General features: G+C 43.6%; 1 protein-coding gene across 16 annotated transcripts in view; it reads left to right on the plus strand.

Annotated features, from left to right (window-relative positions):
* Positions 1-14,225, plus strand: part of PLCH1 (phospholipase C eta 1) — a 140,160-nt gene that overhangs the window by 98,557 nt on the left and 27,378 nt on the right. For all 16 annotated transcript variants that reach the window (XM_083442542.1, XM_083442545.1, XM_083442550.1 and 13 more), the window contains 3 exons: positions 2,322-2,429; positions 6,287-6,448; positions 10,942-11,010. In XM_083442542.1, the coding sequence (XP_083298668.1) occupies positions 2,322-2,429; positions 6,287-6,448; positions 10,942-11,010 (339 nt within the window). The remainder of the gene's footprint in view (positions 1-2,321; positions 2,430-6,286; positions 6,449-10,941; positions 11,011-14,225) is intronic.

A 14,225-nucleotide genomic window follows, 5' to 3' on the forward strand; every position in this document is an offset into this window, starting at 1 on the left:
TATCAATGGCTACTAGCCCTGATGGTTATGTTCTGCCTTTGCCATTTGCTGGAAGCCACAGGAGGAGAGAGACCTGCTGCCACTGCTCTCAGGTCCTCCTGCTTGCAGACTTCCCACAAGCATCTCTGGTTTAGTCTGACCTACCAATTTTTTATAATATATAAAAATTTATTTATTTGGTTTTTCAGATTAAAGTTTTACTATCACATACCCCAGGCATGTCCAACAGGTAGATCGTGATCTACTGATAGATTGTGGGGTGTTCCTGGTAGATCTCTGGCCCCCCCAGTGATCTCCCCCCCCAAAAAAGGGGGAAAAACAACTGTGGCTTCCTAAAGAAAGCTCAACAACTTTGGTCCATCTAATGACAATGGGTAGAACACTGCCATTGTTTTAATATTGTGAGTAGATCTATTGGGAGTCTATTGGGAGTTGGACGTCCCTGACATACCCAATATACATCATAAAAACAAGATTCCAAAGAATCTCCTGGACTTCCCTCCTCCCCTTTGTGGGTCCTATTGTTAATAATTTCCTTCTGCATCTCTTATGATAATCCAAACCTTTTACATCTCCATTATGTCCAAAATTTGCCATTAAACTACAAGTGTTACTCCGATCGTACTAACGATTTTAGCTGTTTACAATGGTTTTTAAGATAAATTATAAATTTCCCCCATTCCTTATTAAAATTTTGGTCTTCCTGATTTCTGATTCTTCAGGTCATTTTAGCCATTTTGGCATAAATGACCTACCTCAAAGGCTTGCCGTGTGGCTAAAAAGTCACCTTGGGCTCCTTGGAAGAATGTAGGATAGAAATGTAATTTTTTAAAAAAGAAAAGCAATGTAAGAAATCATTTTTACAATAGCAATGGCTCCCTTGTAAAATATGTGCTAATCACTGACGAATTGCATACAGACCCAAGCTTGGTGCAACTTTTGCATTCAGTACTGGATAAATGTGCATCAGCTTGCAGTGCAATCCTAACCTTGCATACTAGGAAGTAAGTCCTGCTGAATTCAAAGAGGCTTACTCGCAGGTAAGTGGGATTAGGATCGTAGCCTTTGCCTGTACTGAGCAACCCATGATTTAGCACAAGCCGCTTCATTTGTTTTACATCCTTATTTGCAGCCAGTCTTAACGATGCTTAAGATATTCTGATGTAATGCTTAATGAAAATGAATGGTTTAATGAAAATGAACAGTGCAGCGTTTTGTCTTCATTAGTGCCGGAGATAGCAGAGCTGAGTGTTTTTCCAGCTTGGCCAGTGGAACTGAAAGAATTTAGACCAAGGGTAGCCAACGTGGTGCTCTCAGTATGCTATCAGACTCCATCTTCCATCGCTGCTGGTCATTGGCTATCCTGGCTGGGGCTGATGGCAGCTGGGATGCATCAGCAACGGGGGGGGGGGGCACCCCATTGGCTATTTCAGATATGGACAGCAAAGTAATGCAAAACATGTAGCAGGGAAAGCATCTTCCTTGTCGTTGTTATGTAATAATGACAAGCTTGTACCAAAACACTGACACTTGCGTACTGTATTATATAAAGTGATATTGCACTACGCTAAGCGGAACAAGCATGATTCTCCACATCTGGAGCTTGCAGGCCTGTTCTGACCCATTAGTGTCCGAAAGGCTCAAGATACTCATTTACAAGTATGTCAGCAATCCTTAGTGCACATCTGTCAGAAGCCAGGCTGAGCTTCTAATTTAGGACTGCCCAGTAAACTTCGAAATAAATCCTCATAGTTCGGTTCTCTGTGGGCGACACAGTGCGTAGCTCAGAATTAAAATTGAAATAATGGCTAGGGTTTTTTAAAAAAAGAAAAGGAGGGAGGGAGAGAGTGCGCTTCATGTTGAAAACATAGTAATTTCCTGAATGCACACCAGATTAGAAAGATATATCAGCTATATTCTGCAGGGATCACTGCACGATCCAGCAGTGTGTCCAAATATTTCAGAAATTCATTGAATGAAAGAGCAGAGTGTATGCGTAATAACTGTGCAGCCCATTTGAAACTTGGAGGGACCTCAAACAATTTGGAAGATTTTAAAGAATATTTTGCAACCTTTGTTTAATAGAAATGGATGGGCACCCTGCCATTTTGACTACGTAAGCGAGGGCATTCACAATCTGAACATCAGAAGCAGAGAGAATTATGTGATGCCTGCATATTTTATAGAATCATCACGGAGGTCTTTAGATGACTTCAATATATTTTGTCGTAAGGAAATATTTCTGCTGCGTAATAAAGATGTACTCGATTTGAATTTCAAATGACTGTAGCAATTTTGTGCTGTAACGCTCATTTTTTCAGGGTAAAAAGCTCCCCTATAGTCTTGGAGCGGATGCTGAAGAAGGAGAGGTTTCTGATGAAGACAGCGCTGATGAAATTGAAGATGATTGCAAGTTGAAGGTTTCTTACGTAAGTGTGCTTAGCAACTTCCCTATAACTAATTTCCCAGCAGTTGCGCAGAGCTGCATTTCACACACAGCTTAAGTGAATTGCATGTGACGTTTTTGCGTTCAAGGACCTGAACCATGTTTTAATCGCCCTATTCTCACTTGCCTGAGTACCGAGCTTCCCTGTGGTGCTGAGGTGTGCTTCCGGGTACAAGAACTTCTTAGCCATACGTTGATATTCCCACTAACATAGATTTTAAGGTCCTTAAGGCAAGAGGCCTATCTTTTATGAAACTCTGTAAAGTTTGATGTGTGTTGATGCTGCTGGGATAACAAGGATGATTAATCATGGCTTGGATCCAAATTGCCCTCTGGTGAAGAGAAAAGACTCCTTCTGTTGGTGGAAGGGACTTCCATCCAGCAGAGACTCCTTCTGGGGAAAGGGGAATAAAACCCTCTTCCCACTGCAATCTATCATATACCACCATCTGCACTGTTATGTAGCTTCCCTCCGTTCTCTAGACTTTTAGAGACATAGGGAATTGGGAATAAATGAAAATTGCATTCCCCTTTTCTCCAGTACTGGTGTTCCCTATGTGGAACTCTTCTCATGGGAACTGTGGATCCAACCCAGTTATACTGTGTGTGTGTGTGTGTGTGTATTATTTATATAGTTTTTTATATAAAACTCTTGAGAACAGTGGGTATGTGTGTGTGTTCTCTGTTCTCATGAGAAGAGTTCCACATATGAGACACCACACACACACACACACACACACACACAGTAAAGGACCCCTGGATGGTTAAGTCCAGTCAAAGGCAACTATGGGATGCGGCACTCATCTCGCTTCAGGCCAAGGGACAGCTTTCCAGGTCATGACTAAATTGCTTCTGGCACACGGAGGAAACGCCGTTTACCTTCCACAGCGGTACCTATTTATCTACTTGCACTGGCATGCTTTTGAACTGCTAGTTTGGCAGAAGGTGGGACAGAGCAACGGAGGCTCACCCTGTCTTACAGATTTGAACTGCCAACCTTGTGATCAGCAAGCCCAAGAGGCTCAGTGGTTTAGACCACAGCGCCACCTGTGTCCGTGTGTGTGTGTGTATCTCCCTTGTTTCTCCACCATGTTGTACATTGACTGTTTCTTCTGTCTGCACTTGCTCTTCTTTCCTCTTGCTGTTTTCCATTTGTGTCTTGTCTGGAAGTGGATTTTTGAAAAAATGAAATCTTTTACTCGGTGGCAATGCAGCAAGGCTGCTCAGTCATGAACAGATGGTTTGTTCCAGCTCAGAGGAGTTCATACTTGACTGGCTCAAAATATTTCACATGTATTTATAATCTTTTACCGGTCTGGTAGAGAGTTGGTCCGTCTAGGCAAGGTGACTCCAGTGATTTGCAGGTCAGCATGTGACGGTGTGGATTTTGGTTTCTCATTCTCCACCTTGCCCACAGTGGAGCTCTTATGTTTACCAAGATGCCTGCCAAACGAGCTCTTTCCTGCCTCTTTCCTAATTTGCATCAGCTAGTGGGACATAAACATTTTGCAAGCAGGCTGGGAATTGTTTTGCTGCTTTAGATATTACAGGGCCCCATCAGATTTGGTTCAGAGAGAGAGCGGCAGATGCTCATAATATTGTTCCTCTCTTAAGCACTTTTACCACAGGGTACTTCAAGATTATCCGACACTGCAGCATTGTCTTACATTTATGCATAAAAGGGACCAAATTGAAATCAGATGAACACATTAATACTTAACAGACATGAGGGAACCTTGAGAGCATTCCCATTTTGAAAAACCGTTTCCTAAATGGTTGTTTCAAATGGTGAAGCTCAGAACGCTGCACAACACTGAATCACCCCTTTTGTGCCCTCTGTGAGATTGTCTTCCGCAGAGAGATGATTTGTCTTTGGGTGCTCAAAGCACAAGGCGGAGAAACTGCACGCAGTGACCCAAGAAGTTATATCCCCTCAGTGCCACCTCTGCATGAACACATTGTATTTTCCTGTAGCAACAGCTCCAAAGCCACAGTGGAGACCAGGAAATGCTACTTAGGGAACAAGATCGATGACTCAGAGCAGGGCTTTTAGTGTGGCTGTTCTATAGAAGAGCATTCCTGTCAAAATACGACAGGTGCCCACTGCCCGCACTTTCTGGAAGCAGTTGAAGGCATTTTAGACTTTCCTAGCTAGATGAATAGGTCTTTACCATGAGTATCTATTGTTTTAAATGTATCTGCTGCCTTTGTTTTTCTCCTTGAGATGGTTGTTTAGAAGGCAATTAATAAATCAATAGTGATGATAATAAAAATAATAATACCCAGCCAGAAGCATGGGTGTGTTTGCCGCATCCCACTTGCTATAAAGCTACTGAATATTTCAAGCTAACATTGTGGATAGCATGGATGTAATTTCCATTTTTTCACTCTTGCACTCTCAGAATCTGCTGTAGAGGCGACCGTAAGCCTCTGGAGCTGACTGCAAGTTGCAAACAGAGAAGTTCCTTGCATCTCCTGTAGCATCAGATACAGCACTCTGTTAATTTCATTCGTCTACTCAAACACCTGCATATTCATTGTAACGGTTTAGTTGAGTCCTTCCCTTCCCAGTGGGAAATGGTGCTGTGTGTCATTGGCAACTAAGGAAAGGCCTTGTAGATCACCTCTTGTGCTTTCCTGCTCTATACATATGTCCATGAAGCCATCACATGACCACTTCCCCATAAGAAGCCCTCTAAGCCACACTGGCTCTAGGTATATCTAAAGTATTTCTGAGGGATCCTCATGTTCATCAGTTTATTTCCAGGTAGTTTCGGTTGTGTTGTTCTAAAAAAACAGTGCTCATCTGTTTTGTCTCTGTGGTTGGTTTTCCCCACCCCACTCCCAATTTATGCATCTCATTAAAAAATGTTATCTAGGTGACACAGTAAAATAGATAGAATTAAAAGCAACAATGCAAACCCTTGCTGAAGCTAGGCCAGCGATAGATAAAATCCATCCATAAAATCCTATATAGACAGACACGAATTCACACTCCAGCAACCAGTCCTACAGAAATGACAGATCTTACTGCCAAGATAGCGTACCCCAACTGTCGGAAACCTGGTGGCCCAAAAATCTATTGGACAACAACTCTCATCAGCCTCGGCCAGTAACTGGGTCTGTAGTCTAAAATTTATGGAGAGGCCTAGGTTAGTGATGGGATGCGGGTGGCGCTGTGGTCTAAACCACGGAGCCTAGGGCTTGCTTATCAGAAGGTCAGTGGTTCAAATCTCCACGACGGAGTGAGCTCCCGTTGTTTGGTCCCAGCTCCTGCCAAACTAGCAGTTCGAAAGCACGTCAAAGTGCAAGTAGATAAATAGGTACCGCTCTGGCGGGAAGGTAAACGGCGTTTCCATGCACTGCTCTATTTCGCCAGAGCAGTCATGCTGGCCACATGACCCGGAAGCTGTCTGCGGACAAACGGCGGGTCCCTCGGCCTATAGAGCGAGATGAGCGCCGCAACCCCAGAGTCATCCATGACTGGATGTAATGGTTAGGGGTACCTTTACCTTTAGGTTAGTGAAGGCTGACAGCCTATTGAGTAAGGCAGTCCCCAAATTTGTAAGGGAAATGCTGAGGGAGGATTGACTCTTTAGGGAAAGTGACACTGGTTTTTATTGCCACCCCAGGAGTTCTAACAGGCAGAATATTAGAATGAAAACCCACCTTGAAGAGATTTTAGTTTCCTTTTTTACCCAAATTCACTACTACTGCAAAGATCCTGTAGGGAGAATCAGTTTACTTGGGAGTGGAAACAACTGCCCTGCTCTGTTTGCTTGAGAAAAGAAAAAAAAAATCCATTGAGCATTTTGCATTGGCCTGACTGATCTATTTCAGAGTAATGGCACCACTGAGCACCAGGTGGAATCTTTTATAAGGAAGAAACTTGAATCCTTGCTAAAAGAGTCTCAGATCAGGGACAAAGAAGACCCCGACAGCTTCACGGTGAGAGCACTCTTAAAAGCAACACACGAAGGTTTAAACGTAAACTTCAAACAGGTAAGATTTCTCTTTCTTCCCCTCCCCCTTTCTACTGAGTTCTTCTAGCATTGTTGAGATGAGGTTAGCATTCATTGCAGGTTTGCTGTGAGAAAGAAATAGTCGCGCTTCATTTTATATAAGAAATGCCTCTCAGTGAAATTTGCAAAATGCATTGTATAGGAGCTGCTTTTAAAAAGAAGTTACTTTCCCACCTCCAAAAAACAAATAAAATAAGGAAGCAGCATACCTTTGTATTTATGTATGTATTTGCAAATAAAGATTTACAGTGGATGTTCTGGGTGAGAATGATAGTTCCACATTTGGATCTTTTCTGGAAAATATGAGCTGCAGAAAATGCATCCGAATCACCTTCATTGTGACCTACCAGGATGTTTAGGGAAAACAGAAGAAGTGTTTTCCTTTAGGAAGGTATTCAATGTGACTCATGGCTAATGGCATTGTGTGGAGGGACTTGCAGTTGTGCCAAACCATGATTGGTTTGAAGCAGATTTGCAAACCATTGTCTACACTAACTATGATTTGGCATATCTGAATTAGGAAACCATAGTTAATGGCTATTGATTTGCCTCAGAAATCTGCCTTGCCATAGAATCCAGCCAGATGGGTGGGGTATAAATAATAAATTGTTGTTATTATTGTTATAGTGCTGACAGGACTTTAAGTGTCTCTCAACACTGGTTCACTAAGCCTGCTTGAAAACATCCACAGCTTCACTTTCCAGGCTGCACACAATCTACCATACAGTGGTTTATATCCTCCACAATGGAATAACATTAAATTATACTGACAAGAAACATAATAATGGCAAGATTGTATGTGGCAGCATAAAACCAAATTTGAATCTTATCTGTCCCACAGCGCCACTCTCCCTGCCCTTGGGACTAAGCTATTGAGAGACCGCCTGATCTCTTGTATCCCCAGTTGGTTCCAAAAGATCAGAAACTTGATCTGTCTTGGAGCAGAGATTTCAGTGTGGCTGCCCCTGTTCCATGGAAGACCCCTGTCAGAATATGACAGGTGCCCACAATCTACACTTTTTAGAAACATCTGAAGAAATCTTTTGTTCTGACAAGCTTGACCTAGCTGGATGAATAGGTCTCTGCCATTAGTGTTTCCTCTTACCATTTTTAAATTAATTTGCTGTTATTTTCTGTGATGTTTTAACTGTTTTTAGCTGTTTCTATTGTATTGTGTAGATCGCCTTGAGACATGTATGTGGAAGATGATTAATTAATTAAAAGTATAACCATCTTAGACTGTATAATCATGCGCCATGGGAATGGTACTGTGCGACACCCCCCCCCCATAAAATTGTCTCAAGAAGTAGGTCAAGAAACATTTTATCACGAACCTAAATAAATATAGCATTTTTAAAAAAGCAATGAATGGCAGAAGAAGTACTAAAAGTGATTGGGAAACCCTTTGGGAAATCATTTGCAACCTATAGTCAGTCTTTTCGAAGCAACTTTGAAAAGGTGTGCTAAATATTTGATTCTTATCCCTTTAAAAGTTCTAAAAAGTGTCTTGCAGGGTCATGTTAAAAATATTTTTTTCTGTTGGAGGCACAGACCTTTAAGGGACATACAAGGGGGAATATTTCCTTTGACTGTCAAAAAGTCCATATGTCTTCTCTTTTCTGTTGCCAGCAGCTAACATTCCTTTCTTAGCCCTAAGAGGTCGGCTCAAAGACTCTCGTCAGCGACTTTTAAATAAAGAAATATATAGTTTGGACACCAAGTGCCAGCTTTTCCCTCTGTTCCTTCCATGCCCGCTCACATGGAGAGGTTTAAACCTTTTGAGCAACTGAGGCCCTATCTGCACTTTACATTTAAAGTAGTATCAAGCCACTTTAATGGTCATGGCTTCCTGGGAACTGTTGTTTGTTAAGGAGGCTGAGAGTTCTTGGGAGATCCCTAGTCTCCTCACAATTCCCAGTGATTTAGCAATCCTTCCCTCTTCACAGGGAACTCTTTATCGCCACAAGATCCCTGTGAGGTTGGATTAGTCTGAGAGGCTGTGGGTGACCCAAATGCGGTGTGGTGTAGTGGTTAAGAGCCAGTGTGGTGTAGTGGTTAAGAGCGGTGGACTCGTAATCTGGTGAACCGGGTTCGCATCTCCGCTCCTCCACATGCAGCTCCTGGGTGACCTTGGGCTAGTCACACTTCTCTGAAGTCTCTCAGCCCCACTCACCTCACAGAGTGTTTGTTGTGGGGGAGGAAGGGAAAGGAGAATGTTAGCCACTTTGAGACTCCTTAGGGTAGTGATAAAGTGGGATATCGAATCCAAACTCCTCCTCCTCCTCCACTCAGCTCCATGGCTGAATGGGAATTTGTAATTTGTACCATACTCTACCCTTTTCTGTCACGTGAATTGCTATACCACACTGGGTTTTCTTGTTTCTTTTTATTACTGCAGCAGTAACATAAACGTCAAAACCAATCACAGAGCAAAACAATCCAATAAAACCGGTTAGTGAAAACGAGCAAATCAATGGGCAAAGACCTTTGCCATTTGGCGGAAGACCACTACATGGAGCCCAGCAAGCCTAGGTCAAACTAAGGATTCTGGGAATGTTGTGGATAGTAGGGGAGGATATATTGATTAAATACTATCCTTCCTTGCTCACGTTAGTGAGCTAGTGGCAGAGCACATTCCCTTGTACATTGCAGGAAGCTAGTTGATGGATTCGTGAGAATCATTTGAGTTAAGCAATCCAGTCTGGCTTGTCCAGATTGGATTGTTCCTGATAAATCCCCTTTAGTTCTCTCTTAAAAACAATCATGACACAACAGTCTTCTTTTAAAAGTAACAATAAGGTTTACTTACATTCAGTTCACAGTATGATCCTGAAGGCGGCTTTATCTTGTAGTTAAGGTAAAGGGACCCCTGACCATTAGGTCCAGTCGTGGCCGACTCTGGGTTGCGGCGCTCATCTCACTTTATTGGCCAAGGGAGCCGGCGTACAGCTTCCAGGTCATGTGGCCAGCATGACTAAGCCGCTTCTGGTGAACCAAAGCAGCGCACAGAAACGCCGTTTACCTTCCTGCCAGAGCGGTACCTATTTATCTACTTGCACTTTGACGTGCTTTTGAACTGCTAGGTTGGCAGGAGCAGGGACCGAGAAATGGGAGCTCACCCCATCACGGGGATTCAAACTGCCGACCTTCTGATCGGCAAGTCCTAGGCTCTGTGGTTTAACCCACAGCACCACCCGCGTCCCTATCTTGTAGTTACAGTTACACAAAAAAGTGTGGGTTCATCCTCTGTGAGGGATGAGCCCATTGTGCTGCTGGCTGAGAGCCAGCAGACAGCAAAAGGCAAAATGGAGAGAAGGGATCAAGAGAGTGAAGAGGAAGATGGCTACGTGACTAGCCCCTTTATAGGGTCTGCCAGGGCCACGCCCATCTACCTGGTCACACCCAGGGGGAGGATGCCCCAGACCAGGTGTGACAGGAAGTCCTCCTGGCTGGAGCAACATTCCCCTGTGTGTCCACTCTGGGCAAACAGGAAATGTATTTGAGTGCTTCAGTGATGTTACATCCCATAGGGATGAGTAATGTCCCTGAAAGAGGAAACTGAAAGTGATGCTTAATGTTAAATAGGCACCATTTGCTAGTGCATATGAAGAGGAAGGGGTGGAAGAGCTGTGAGTGAACTATGCTCTCCTCCCTGCATGTGCTGAAGAAATACCCCGGGGTGTATCCTGCATCCTGAACTGGAAATAAATATTTGGAAAAGTAGGTTTGAGTTTGTCGAGCTTGACTAGCCAAAAAAAGAAAAGAAAGGAGAAGCCATTACTTGTTCTCCGTGAAAAAAAGCTAATGGAAAATACATTTCTGCCACAGGCCACGCATTTATGTAACTGGAAGGATTTGTGCTGTGAATAGTTGAGGCGATGTATTTCAGTGCCTCTTTTCAGCTCTTCAAAGAGATAAAGGGATGTGATGTTCTGACAGCAACACTGGGTCCTGCCACAGATCATCAAACTGATGACCCAGGGGAACTCTCTTACAGCAAACCTCAGGTGGCCTAGCAAACATCACTTCTGTCTCTGTGTCTTTGGGTTGTGTGCATTTTTTTTTTATTCCCTGTTTATCTACAGGTTTCGGAAGTGTGAGGTTTGATATGTTTGTTCACTTGGATCACACTTTTCATTTTTGATTCCTCTTAAGTCGATTCTTCTTTTTCCTCTCTTTATGTGGGCACCAGATATCAGCTTCATTTGCATTCCTGCGACCCCTTCAAAGAACTTAATTATTGGGAGTACAGACACAAGCTAAATATTACAGTCTGTGCTGATATATATAATATTTAGCTTATACTCTGTGATGAGAGTTCTGGTCCGAAACATGAGGGGAGCCTCAGTTTGGGGAAGGCTGATTTTCACATATAGTCCTGTTCTTCTGGGAGCAAGTACAATAGATATGTTTATTATATAAAAAAACCCATTTCCTTGGTTATTGGGTTATTTGCTTATTTTGCTTCCATAGAACCCGGATGTAAAAGATACTGGCAAGAAATCCCACAGTAGACTAATGAGCAATTTTGGTAAACATAAGGTAAGCAGAGCTAAAACTTCCACCTATGTTTTGCATGGTTATAATAATAATTATTATTTTATTTCTAGAGCGGCTTCTGTGTACGGGTTGCTTTACATAGAACAGGTATGACAAGTCCCAACCTCCAAGGGGCTTGCAATCTGAAACAGTCGTGGGGAAACAGCAGGAGAAGCTGGGGAAAATGGAGGCACTGGTCGGCAAGAATAGGCAGTTTTTATTTTTATATTTATGTCCCGTGTATCCTCCGAGGAGCTCTTCCCCTTTTGACCTCACAACAACCCTCTGAGGTAGGTTAAGCTGAGAGAATGTGAGTGGTCCAAGGTCAGCCGAGAGCCAGTGTGGTGTAGTGGTTAAGAGCGGTAGACTCGTAATCTGGGGAACCGGGTTCGGGTTCGCGTCTCCGCTCCTCCACATGCAGCTGCTGGGTGACCTTGGGCCAGTCACACTTCTCTGAAGTCTCTCAGCCCCACTCACCTCACAGAGTGTTTGTTGTGGGGGAGGAAGGGAAAGGAGAATGTTAGCCGCTTTGAGACTCCTTCGGGTAGTGATAAAGCGGGATATCAAATCCAAACTCTTCTTCTTCTTCTTCATGATACAGTGGTGCCTCGCAAGACGAAAAGAACCCGTTCCGCGAGTCTCTTCGTCTTGCGTTTTTTTTCGTCTTGCGAAGCAAGCCCATAGCAAATTCGTTTTGCGAAGCACCTCCAAAACGGAAAGCCCTTTCGTCTAGCGGGTTTTCCGTCTTGCGAGGCATTCGTCTTGCGGGGCACCACTGTATAACTGGAGCCTTCGCATGGCACATGTAAGGATACCAGAGGGTTACTCCACAGCAATCAGGCAAATGCCTCCCTGGTCGGCTGTAAAGCCTCGTTACTGGCGGCAAAAACCCTTCACCATGCAGAGTGCCACTATTCTGTGGCTCGCACATTCACTGGCAGAATCTGTGAGTGGGCGGTCCTTAAACCTTCCCCAGCAGTGTAGTTTCTTGATGCTCAATCTGCGCTTCCCCTCTCGGCGCGGAAGCCTACTGCGCAGGGAGGGCATGGGTAAAGGAGGACCTCTCTCCTCCTCGCTTTGCTCAGGCAAGGTGTCCTGGCACCGCCTCGCCTCCTCCAAGCCCTGAAGCTCCTCTCCACTGGAGGCGTGGTTACTCTCCTCCGCTGAGGAGGAGCTGCTTCCCATGATCTTTGGGGGCTCTCTGTAATCCATCCGGCTTTTCCCCTCTCACCCCTGAGCCAATGGCAGTTCCCTGACAGCACAGAATCAAGAAAAGAGCCCTGATGGATCAACTCAAACATCTAGTCCAGCATTCTGTTTCCACAGTAGCCAACCAGGCAGCTTATACAAAGCCTGCAAGCAAGACATAAGTGCAGGATCCTGTCCCACTCATGACTCCCAGCTTTGTTTCACCAGTTCTTTCTGCAGATGGTAAGGCCAGTGTAAAACATAATTTATTTCTTTAAACCTTAGCTGGCAGCACATGCTTTTATACACACACACACACTCTCCTATATGTAACGTTCTTTGGCTTTCAAGGAACTCAAAAAGGACAATTAATGAGCTGTTAATTCATTCAATTCGCAGATGCGTCCCACAACTTCCAGCTCATATTTCCTAATGGGGACTATTGACAATTGACATTCCCAGCACACTGATAAGAGAACAAATGTTGTACAGTAGAATGCTTGTGAGAGAAATCAGCCTCTGGAGAACTTACAATTACTCACTACTTTGAAGATTGCAAAATATTTCAATAATGCAACGATTTCAGCTAATTAGCGTAATTAGGCTTGCCCTGATTTTTTTTCCATGTCTGCATGAAAAACAGAATGAATATTCTCCTTAATGACCATTGTGGAAATTGATTGACTTTGTGCACTTCTGGCAATAAGAGATATTTAGTGATGCTGTACTGGAAGCGTTCTCCCTTTGAATTTAAAAATGTAAAAGTCTGCAGATGTGAATGACTTTCACAAAAATCCATTTAGCTCATAAGTAGTTTTTTAAAAGAATCGTACTCCTATATGTGGGAGGGTTTTGATATATTCCCTTTTAGATGTTGGCATTGCATTTTGCTGGACGTCCCCGCCAGTGTCCTTCACCATAGTCCCATACTTTTTCTTTGACCTTCCCATGCCACTCATTCAATAAATCCTTGAAATACTGACATTTCAGGGTCGACAGAGAAATAGACGCACGGGGAGAAAAATGCCTGGGTTGTTTTCTGCTTTCTTTCTTTCCTTCCTTCAAAATACATTGCTGTCTGTGAAAGTAGGTATAAAATGATTGTGACAATGGGTTTCAGCACTCTGCGTAACTCCCCCACCCCTCCCCCATAAAAAATCTTAAATTATACAAGTTTGAGGACTTTATAGCAACCTAGTTCTCTGTAAACTGGCTGCTCTTTTGCAAGCAGTTTACGATCGCTGTTACAACTGAAGATTTGTTCAGTTCTCTCACCTTTTGGTATGTGCCTAGCAGGTAGTAAGATGGTTTGCCATCAAATTCAGTGGGAGAGCTCATTCTTTCTCAATTAAATTAATTATTTCCCAGTCAAATCAACAGGACTTACTGTGGTGTTCGTATGGAGCCCCCGGTCGTCTCACGGACTATTGACCCGAACACCACTAATCCGCTGCCACCAACCAGGTCCTCCCTGGTAAAATCACTTCAGTCTCAGTCAGCTTCTCAATTAATAAAGAAGAGTGTATTTTATTTCAGACACAAACAAAACTTTTACAGCATTCCAAACGTTGTTGCTCTTTACTTTCTTAGTCGTATTTTCCTCTCCCTACCTCCCCACACTCAAGAACCCACGGCCCTATCTGTCTCTCTATTACCAACTGCCTTTCCCAACCAACCAACCCACTAAATCCAACCAACTACCCACCAACAACTCCCAACGACCTCCTCCCAGAACTCCTCCCAGAACTGGTTTTATAGTCCCACTGACTCCACCCCCCTGGGTCCTGTCTGTGCATCCTATCTATTTCCCCTCCAGCACTCTCTCATGTATGTTAACATCACTCTTACCAGCTATCAATCTTGGCTGGAGCAAAACCTTTGTAAATCGAACATAACTCTTGGTAATAGTGCTTAGGGCAGTAGCTCAATGACAAGAGTGCATGAATTTGCATGCCAAATGTTCCAGGTTCAATCCCTGATCCTTCCATTTAAAATGCTCAAGGGAGTAAAGAGTGAGGGAAATCTCCTTT

Source organism: Podarcis tiliguerta (genome assembly GCF_965153285.1).
Source record: "Podarcis tiliguerta genome assembly, chromosome: 5".
Taxonomy (NCBI): Eukaryota; Metazoa; Chordata; class Lepidosauria; order Squamata; family Lacertidae; genus Podarcis; species Podarcis tiliguerta.